The 9,522-nt window shown below is 36.8% G+C and overlaps 1 protein-coding gene across 1 annotated transcript; it reads left to right on the top strand.

The window, feature by feature from the left end:
- The first annotated feature begins 7,310 nt into the window (after positions 1–7,310).
- LOC113777204 lies at positions 7,311–8,735 on the top strand. Its single transcript, XM_027322238.1, has one exon. The coding sequence runs from the start codon at positions 7,311–7,313 to the stop codon at positions 8,733–8,735; it is 1,425 nt and encodes a 474-aa protein (XP_027178039.1).
- Positions 8,736–9,522: the final 787 nt, after the last annotated feature.

The following is a 9,522-nucleotide window of genomic DNA, read 5'->3' as shown; positions in this document are numbered from 1 at the left end:
TCTGTTGCTGAAATTTATCCAAAAAATGCATGTATTTCAATTCCAAGCACTAAATTTTAGGGGTATGGGAAGGGCATGCGAAGGGAAGGAAGGTAAAAATAAGAATAATGCTCCCTCTGTCCCACTTTGATAGTCTTGTTTTCCTTTTTCATCTGTCCCAAATTGTAGTCCACTTTCCAATTGAAGAATGTAGTTGTCTTTTAATTTCTCTAAAATACCCTTATTCAATGTAAGTTGTTATTACTATAAACTACCTTATTTAATATAGATTGTTAATATTGAATATAACCTACCCATTTAATGCATTTAGATTTTTCAAAACATATTGATATATGAAAAGCTAACTTTATTTAATGTAAGGGTATTTTAGTAAAATAACAATCTAAATTTGTTTTTCTAATAAAATTAACTATTTTTTTTAAACTGTGTGAAAAAAATTAGAACTATCAAAATGGAACAGAAGGAGTAATAACAATAATAATCTCGCTTCATTCGAGTACTCCGACCAAAACAAATGCGGGGAAGGGCGTGTTTCCTAGTGCAAGTTTCCCGGGTCTGCTTGACCATTTTCAAGGCGTGCATATTTATTCTTCTGACCCATTACCACTTATTCTCCTGCTTTTAGAGATGACCTGGCACAAAGAGTCATTACATGTTTCAGATCATATGACAAGATCACAATCGGTTGGTAGAATTCATTTAATTACAAGGCTCATTCATTATTCTGAAGAATTCATTTACTTCGTTGAACAGCATAACTCAGGTAGTGGCAGTGTCATCATTTTCCATGTTAAACATCAGGTTCAATTTTTCAGCTTTAGTCAGGGTTTTGAGGCCAAGTATGCTGGCCGAGATTCTAATCTAAAAGCTAAAAAGTTAAAAATGGGGTATTTGGTTTGTAACTTCAGTAATAGCTGAAATTAAATTGTGGACAGATTATGTGGTATCTTTGATTTGCTTTCTGGATTTTTCTAAGTGAACTTTTTAGAAACTCTAAAAGTAATGTTTGTCATGGTGGACAGTCATTTCCTACTAGAAAAGGAGGGTAAAGGCTGGGGTATTGTCAAAGAATGGAAATTGATTTCAGAAGTAAAAGAGAGTACAACTATAAAAGAATGGCCCAAGTGCAGGTCCCAATTCACAAACTTTTGAAGGCATAGTAATAAGTAAAATGCCCTCAATCGAAAGTTTCAGGGACTTGGCCATATACCAAAAAGTTGATATTATGATTTTCAATATTATTGCATTTTACTGAGATCAAGAACTCCGGCAAGGTATTTGAAGGAACTCAATGTATTTATGTGGAGCATTAGTTTGTGAATTGTTACTAACTTTCACATATGATTGCCAATTAGTCAAGTAATCAACATCGGACACTGCTTTACATGATGGTTCCTAATTGGAATACTTCTTCAAGTGCATGAATTCATTTTCATATTCTATACTAACATGAGATTAGAAGTGAGTAAGCTGCAACTAGCAGCTCTAATCCAAAATAAACATCTGTTGGTAGTGCAATGCACTATCAAAAAGGTATTTTTTAGGGTCAAATACATTTAGAAAGGGAGGAGTCTTTTAGAAGGAAGTGATTCAAAAAGTGCAATCCAAGTAACTTGAATGGGGAAGGATGCATGAATCTCAATTTATTATTCAATGAACATCTCATACATCAATGTTTATACATGCCTCACTTGCATACTGAAATAAAACACATAAGACAGGTAAATGAAATAACAACCATAGCAACAAGAATGAATATCATGATAGCCCATCCAATTTTAGCCCTCCACGATCAATCTTCTGTAAATGAATATTGTGACAACCCATCTAATTCTAGCATTCTAGAACTCATTTTTTGTACACAAAAGATGTAAGATTTTGTCAAGCAAAAAATGGTTTAGACCTATATAACAACATATAGCATGTAGAGTTTTTTTGAAGTTTTAAATACGACAGGCTTTTGCATCAGAGCAACTATTTATGAAGATAAATCCATTCGGGCATGAAAGCCCCACAGATAGAAATTAGAACCTGTTCAGTTCCAGCTTTCCACAATGTGAAAAGAACATCTAAAAGCTAGTGTTTCTTGATGTCACTGGAATATCAAGTGCTCTCTCTCATTGTTTGTCCTGGTCTAAAAGTTCTAGACTTATTATTTTAAATGTCTATGAGAGTATATATTTTGGGAGAAAAACATCTAGCCACCTTATTATTAGTGACCAACTAGTATTTATGTGAGGATTCGCAAATTTTCTTATTTTAAGTTCCTATTACGAGTTCATTTAAATATTTATTTGGCCGTTTACTTCGAATATTTTATTTCAACCTCTTTATACTCAATTACATGGAACTATGACCTACAAGTATTTTAAAAATGTCTTGATTCGAAAATTTATTTTTGAAAGCTCATTTAGAGTGAATAGTGGATGCATGTTTGGAGACAATAATCGATTCGAGAATACAACAAGATTGAAAAATTGGAGACTTGTACATTAGTCTTGAAATAGGCATTTTTTTTAATGTTTAAGTGCTCAAGTGTTAGTTAGTTATACTATCGTTATAAGAATTTATTAGAAATTTCACTCTATCGTGCATAAATCGGAAGTATGCGTTTCCGCGCGCACGATTAATTAAGGGACTTAAGACCTTTATTTTGGGGCTATTAAGAATGAATAATAATAGTATGAATGAAAGTGCATTAGAGATTTAGTGCACTAGTGAAACAAACTCGAGAGGAATCGAGCACGAAACGCGCGCGCACGCGCGGAGAAAGAGTTGACTTTTGAACACTTTTGAACCACATATTTAAGCTTCTCAAGGAAGCTTCTTTTGCAACAAAGCACTCTCCTTTCTCTCTCTCTAACAGCCGGCCATCTTCAAGGAGAAAACAACTAAAATCTTCATTAATTCTTGCTTCATTTCTTCATCAAATCACTCCAAAATTTACACATAACTTGTAAACCACTTGGAGATCAACTTAAGCTAGGCAACGAGCTTGTTTCTCACGGTTTTCTTGGGCTTAAGGTGACCAAAAATTTCTGCTCTAGCCATCTAAGGAGGTAAATGATGATCAACCTCTTGAATCTTGGTTTATATAAGTTGTATTGCACTTGTGAGCTCATAGATTCATATGGGTAGCTTTATATTGTTGGAAATCTTGTGAGTGGGCTCTATAAAATCCCACAATGGCTTGATGAACTGATTTGATGAAATTTGATGTTATTTATGTTGGATTAGTGCTTAATCTAGTGAAGATAAGTTGTGTTGTGAAAGAAAACTCAAAGGAAGTGAGATGAGCAAAAGTGACGATTCTGCCCTTATTTTTCCGTGACCCTTAGTGTACTTTTTTGTGGTTCAATTGACTTGATTTTGATGTAAATATGTTGTGTGGGTTGTGTGGAAAGTTTCCACCAAAAATCATCCAATTTGGTTGGCCAAAAGTTGAGATTTCGAAAAAGTAGCAAAACTGGAAACCTAACCAGAGCCTCTCTGGCAGTGATTTTGTTTTGGCTACAACTCTTTGGTCTGACTTCAAAATCAACTGCCATTTGTGGTATTAGAAATTAGACATTTCCAATTTTCCGATGGTATTAAATACATGCTCTGATTCCATCTGAGTGAGCCGTACCAACCTTGTAAAGTTGTCTATTTTGTTTCTTTTCTGTACTGGAAGCCCTGTTTTGAGCTGCGATTTGATGCTCAAATATGAGCTAGTTGTGGACAGAATTTTAAAACGATTCCTTCTAAGAAATTGTAACCTTATGAATGTAGTTTTTAATGCCACTAACATGCTCAATTCTGAGTTGAATTGAGTGAGTTGTGGCTGGATTTCAGAGCTGTCTTTGTGAAAGAAAACCCTAATTCTGGACTGATTTATAACTAATCTTGATTTGGGACTTGTTATTCGAAATCCTTGGTGTTAATCACCTACCAAATATATTTTGGGATGTTTCCTAGACTTTTTCTTGATAAATGAATCATGTTCAAGAAATTTTCATTGGCCAAATGTTTGAGAAAAAAAAACGAAAGTGCAAGGCAGATTTGCCTTAGCAAATTGTAGAACTTTAATAGTTTTGTTAACTGACTTCCCGAACGAATTTTTACATGAAATTTGACAGAGAAATATCCCTTATATGGTGGTGTAATCATACCAAATTTGGAGCTATTCTGAGTCTATTTCGATGCTCAACTGAAGATTCAATGTCTATGTTTTAAACCTGGAAAATGGTCTAACAGTCCCAACTTTTGGGTAATTTTGAGCTGCCATATCTTGGTGCTCAAAACTCCAATTCTTGTTCCGCTTGTTTTGTTTTAAACTTTGATTGTAACTCTAATTGAGTTCCAAATTTTAGAGGCTAGTTCACATTGTGTGAATTTTTCCAAATTTTCAAAGTTGGCCAAGAACCAACCCCAAAACTGTCTTGATAGCCAAATCAGCGATTTTAAGACAAAATTTGAATGTCTTCCATTTTGAATCATGGAAAAGTGTCTTGTAGGAACTTTTAGTACTTTGGAAGTAGTTTTCAAAGGTATCAAGTTTTCTAATTTTAAACCTATAGAGAGTGAGATACGATTTTTCAAAATTGCTTGTCAAATCTGAAAATTTTGAACTTAAAGGAAATTGAGGTTTTCGAACTCTCCATTTTCCTTCGATATTGTTTGACTGTTTTACACTTGATTTGAAAGATGAAAAATCAGATTTCCTTGTATTATTAAAATCCCACTTCGAGTCTCGATTTACGAGAAATTAAGGCTCATTTTAGGATATCTTCTTAGATTGTACATGAGTGCAATCTTCCTTGGTAATTAGGAGTTTTAAGCGATAATCTGTAATAGTTCATTATTAATTGCTCAGGCACTCAAGGAGACCTTCAAGAGGATCTCACGGGAGATGCCTAAACAATCGCTTGTGCTTTGCTCCTTGAACTATTTGGTGAGTGTCAAGTATGTGAAAACGTGTTACATGTTTAATTGTTATTGGTAATTGAGTATTTTGAAAATATTAAATCGAGTGTGTATTTCATCGCACTCGTTCTCATTTAAGCGAAGTGTACTTGAATTACTTGACATGAAATACTTGAAGTGAATATTTACGTGAAGTGTACTTGAATTGCTTGAATTGACTTGTTAAGTGAATTAAGTGAAGTGTTTTAATGATTAATTATGTTGTGGCTGTATGAGTCGATTGGAGTGAATCTTCTCAACCCCCAGTGATACTCGTGGGGGACGCTCAATTTTCACTGGCCAACCTTGGACTCGAGCCGGCATGGGCTTGGTCGGGCTCCTTGGTGAACCATGAGAAAATATAAGCTTGACCTATTGAGAGGTCTTACTTGGCATACTCGAGCAGTATCGCCTCAAACAAGCGACAGGCGGGCCCGGTACAGGGGTATGTAGCGGTGAACGGGGACATGATAAGTGAAGTTCTACGGACTATAGCCTACCCGATTGACGGAGTGTCAATTCGTGGAGGTTCTTGATCGTGCAAGTGGAAAATAGCTCCTGAGAACTCCTATATCCTTGAATTGTTTCTGTTTACTTTTCTAGCTCGAATTGTTATTTATTTGAATATTATTGTTTTACTTATCAAATGGGATTGTTACTTGAACAACGTGCTTGCATGTGTGTTTTCTTGACCTCACAAGCAATTGCTCACCCCGTAGATTTGTTTTCCTTAACAGGAATGGACATGAAGTGAAATTTGGAGAAACCCCTTTGGATGTACTTTTGTATTAGAGTTTCAAATGTAAATGCCTAGACATTTTTTGTTGTTGTAGATTTTGGGGATTGATGTATCTTTTGGATACCTAATGTAAGAATTGGATAGCTGATATATTTTGAACTCGTGGTGTAAGACTTGGATATTCGATTATGGAAGCGACTTTTCTTTATTTGGCTTGTATTAATTGTTATGTATCGTTAAGCGTGAATCGAATTGTCTTGAGTCCCGGCGAGAGTTGGGCAGGCGTCCCGCGAATACCCTTTGATTCGCCTTAAAATAATTCCTCATTATTGAGGCCAAATCTTGATTGTAGGAGGCTCATAGGCTAATGCATCGCAATGCATTTTTGAAACTACCAAAGGGAAGATAATTCCATTGATTTTTGAATAAACTATCAATTCCATTCAATTCATTTGATCAAATTATTTATCGATTTCATTTTGTCAATTCATTCATTTTAGGACAATTTAGTAAATAAATCATCATTTTCATTAATTTGACCAATTTACCCCTTTTTAGGATGATCCGGTCAATTTTGAATAAATCATCAATTTCATTCGACCAATTTACCCTTTTTAGGGTGATCTGATCAATTTTGAATAAATCATCAATTTCATTCAATTCATTTGATCAGTTTACCTATTTTTGGGGTGATCTAGTCAATTTTGAATAAATCATCAATTCCATCCAATCCCTTTGACTTGTTTTTTCCCTTTTAGGGTTTAAGTCTAAGCTTCACTGAATAAATTAGTCGAGACATGTAATCCTTTTAAGAGTATAATTTTTCACACATCATTTTGCGTGTCGATCAAAACAGGCGATCCATTCGGACTTTGTCTTCATTTTTGGGACAAATGTCCCTTTTTCACTCCAATTGGACAATTTTTATTTTTAATTATTTTTCACTCAATAAGTTGATTGGATCCATCAGGTATTATATAGTGCCTTCTCTGGAGGATTGCATTTTCATTCTAGGCCTACCCTTGGCACAAAAAGGGTTCCCCCATAGGACATGCATCCGAATTACTTTAATTTTTACTAACTCGTGTCTTTTTCTTTTTCTCTTTCTTTCTTTTAACAGCAGTTAAGCCAGAAAGGGAGTCTAAATAGGGATTTTTCCTAAATTTTCAGGTGTTTTTCAAATATAGCTACACAAAAAGCCCCATCGTTATACGATCTCGCAGTCGGGCTTTGAGAAACTGTGTAAACATGGGTACACACCCGGAATCATCCGACAGGCCTATAACCGTTAGCTGATTTGGCAAACCGAGGAGCTCAACTGAGCGAAGTTTTGAATAAATTCAATGAGCTGAATATGGAAATGACCACACAACGGCGCGTGATCGACCAGTTGGTTGATGGTAGTGGTAGCGGTGGTCAACCTGAGCCTTTACCTACTAACCAACCTGAACCGCAACCAATACTTTTACCCTATACTCAAACCCCCTTTACCCCGCGTTTTGCAAATCCGCATGAAGAAACTTTTATCTATCTCACTCATGGCCTACCCCATACCCAGGCACCCGCTATCCAAACCAATCCTCCTCACCCCCAAATTTCCCAAAATTATTCACACATTAGTCCGAATATGCCACTCGAACCTCAGGGACCACATTATTACTCCATCACTGAGCCATTTAACATGGATACCGCCACCCAAGGGAAAGCAGAAGCTGGGGAGTCATCCGCGTCGATAGATAAGAATTTGCTAAAGCAATTGGATCGGTTTGAGGAGTTCATAAGGAAAAGCCAAGGTTTGAACAAACAAGGAGGTCTGGACTACAGCGAGCTGTGCCTATTTCCGGATATGCAATTGCCCATGGGTTTCAAAACGCCCAAGTTTAGCAAGTATGACGGAACAGGCAACCCTAAGACGCATCCCCGAATGTTTGCCAACAAGTTGGGCAAGCCAATAAATGATGAAAACTTGCCAGTTCGGTTATTCCCCGAGAGCTTAGAAGGCGATGCACTAGACTGGTATTCCAATTTAAAGCCTGAAGATATGAGGACATGGGTGGATTTATCAACTGCATTTGTAAGACAATACGAGTACAATTGTGAGCTTGCTCCAATGAGGGCCACACTTGAGGGGACTAAAAGAAAGCCATCTGAGGATCACAAGACGTGTGCAAGGAGATGGAGAAAATTGGCAGCCAAAGTGGAGCCTCCCATGACTGAAAATGATATTGTTCGCACGTTCATCAAAGCTCATGACCCGCCCTATTTTGAGGAAATTTTTCGAATGATTGGGTGTTCCTTTGCTGAAATTGTCAATAAATTGGAAGAATTTGATGAGTTTGTGAAGGGCGGAAAAATTGTTAATGTGTCAACATTGAAGATGCAACTAGAGGCTCTGCAAGGCCAAAATAACAGTGGGAAGAAATCCCAATTTAAGGGAAAAGAAGGGGAAACTGCTTTTGTTGGGGATCAGGGCCCCTCGGCCAGACCTAGATTTTCAAACCGCATTGCTTATTCATCACCCTATCCATACTACCCAAACTCCCGTCCTATCCACCATACTCAACCTCGACCAAATTATCCAAATGTACTCGCACCACCCTTTCAAAACCCTCAACCAAATGTCCAAGCTAGACCTCGCCCTCCTTTTAACCCAAGACCTATTCCACCCCCTAGCCCAAATTATTACTACCAACAAACCAGTGACACCCAAAATTCAACGCCATACCGAACCTTCACCAATCTAGGTCGGCCTGTTGACCAATTATATGAGCAATTGAAAGCTGCCGGAAAAATTGGTGTTATACCTCCTAAGATCTATTCTAAGCGCTTTCCCTCTGACTATGACTCTCAAGCAGTCTGCGCTTATCATTCTGGAGCTCCCGGGCATTCCACCAATGATTGTCGGGCATTGAAACATAAAATCCATGATATGATCGAATTCGGAGAAATAGTGCTAAGGAAAAAGGGTGAACAAGGACCGAGCATAAGTACAAATCCCTTTCTCGAACACAAGGACGCCTTTGAGGCATCCACCCCCAATGAAGAAATTTGAGAATCCTGGAAGGGGTTGAATTAGTGAGATTCCTCTCCCTTGAAGGAAGTTTCGATAAATTTGGAAAATTGTTTTGGTTAAAACCAATGAAAAATCGTTCACGCGTGTGTTTTTTGTTTAACTGGTTTTTTGAAAATAGTTTTCAATCAAGTGACTTTTGAAGACATGTTTTGATCTTCATCTTGAATTCAATAAAATGTACAGTTTTCTATACTCTTTGTTACTTACGCATTCTTTTCAAATGGCCAAGAATAAAATCCTCTGACCCTTTTGGATATCACTGTTCTGAAGTTTGATGATGACAATATCTCACGAATGTGAATTTGAATTTCAAAATGAAAGGAGTAATAAGGAGACATCCGAAGGTAGTTCAAAAAGGCTCGGATGGTATAAAGAGAAACTCGAACCGAACCGGGGTCAACATTAAGAAAATGAAATTAGCATTCATTTTGAGTGAAAAGTTGAAAAATGTTACAATAAGAAGGACAAGCCATGATTATTCAAAAAGGAGATAAAGTGTGGAAATGGAGTTTACCAGTGCAAAGAGGAGGCTAAGGGAAAATTGGCACTAAACTGGCAGCACCCTTTTATTTGTCAAAAGATATTTTGCCTGGGGGAGCACTTGTTATCACAGAAATAGAATGGACAAGTTTTTTTCAGCCGATCAATTCGGATATGTGTAAGAAATTCTTTGCCTGATAAATGAAAGTTTTCTTTTAGAGTTAATGCGAAGAATGGAATGAAAGTCAGGCCCTCTTCCTTTCCCATTAAGACATTATATCCCTAG

This window comes from Coffea eugenioides, chromosome 7 (genome assembly GCF_003713205.1).
Source record: "Coffea eugenioides isolate CCC68of chromosome 7, Ceug_1.0, whole genome shotgun sequence".
NCBI lineage: Eukaryota > Viridiplantae > Streptophyta > Magnoliopsida > Gentianales > Rubiaceae > Coffea > Coffea eugenioides.
Note: the sequence above shows the minus strand (reverse complement) of the source record. Positions and strands in the feature narration are given on the sequence as shown.

What these genes read in the sequence shown, in the direction of transcription:
- LOC113777204 (XM_027322238.1), top strand. Translation starts at nt 7,311, where the DNA reads ATGCCACTCGAACCTCAGGGACCACATTATTACTCCATCACTGAGCCA.